Raw genomic sequence first — 730 nt, 5'->3', positions numbered from 1 at the left:
ACGCTTGTTGCAGCTATTGTTATAGTTTTTTCTCCTGCTGCTGCTGCTGCTGCTGCTGTTGCTGCTGCTGATGCTGCGTGGGGCTCTGCTTCATTTCTATCGGCAGCAGCAAACTGTCTCCTTTCCCTTTTATCTTTCAGAGCTGCAAGGAGACAAAGAGCGGAGACGAAGTGTCTCCTCAGCTGTCTCCTCAGGTGTCTCTTCAGGTGTCTCCTCAGGTGTCTCCGCAGCTGTCTCCTCAGCTGTCTCCGCAAGTGTCTCCTCAGGTGTCTCCTCAGCTGTCTCCTCAGGTGTCTCCTCAGGTGTCTCCTCAGCTGTCTCCGCAGCTGTCTCCTCAGGTGTCTCTTCAGGTGTCTCCTCAGGTGTCTCCGTTTGAGGGCAGAGGAGACAGATGAACCAGCAGCGAGGGGACAGGGCTTCTAAGAGACGGCTCGGAATAAAACCCTGCTGCTGCTGCTGCTGCTGCTGCTATTGCTGCTGCTGCTGCTGCTGCAGTTGCTGCTGCTGTTGCTGTTGCTGGTGTCGCTGCAGTTGCTGCTGCTGCAGCTGCTTTTGCTGCCACTGCCACCGTTGCTGGTGTTGCTGCTCCTGCTGCTGTTGTTGTTTTTGCTGCGGCGGCGGCTGCTGTTGCTGTTGCTACTGCTGCTGCTGCTGCTGCTGCTGCTGCAGTTGCGAGGCAGCAGTTGCTGCTCTGGTGAAGCACACAGCGGGGGTTTGTTCTGTGTATTAG

General features: G+C 56.4%; 1 protein-coding gene across 1 annotated transcript in view; it reads right to left on the bottom strand.

Moving 5' to 3' along the window:
* Window positions 1-730, bottom strand: part of EMH_0019650 (uncharacterized protein) — a gene marked incomplete at both ends in the record, with an annotated part of 10206 nt that overhangs the window by 7064 nt on the left and 2412 nt on the right. The window contains one exon of the mRNA XM_013501404.1: window positions 3-142. Within this exon, the coding sequence (XP_013356858.1) occupies window positions 3-142 (140 nt within the window). The remainder of the gene's footprint in view (window positions 1-2; window positions 143-730) is intronic.

Source organism: Eimeria mitis, genomic scaffold (assembly GCF_000499745.2).
Source record: "Eimeria mitis Houghton genomic scaffold, Emh_scaff683, whole genome shotgun sequence".
NCBI classification, from domain to species: Eukaryota; Apicomplexa; class Conoidasida; order Eucoccidiorida; family Eimeriidae; genus Eimeria; species Eimeria mitis.
Note: the sequence above shows the minus strand (reverse complement) of the source record. Positions and strands in the feature narration are given on the sequence as shown.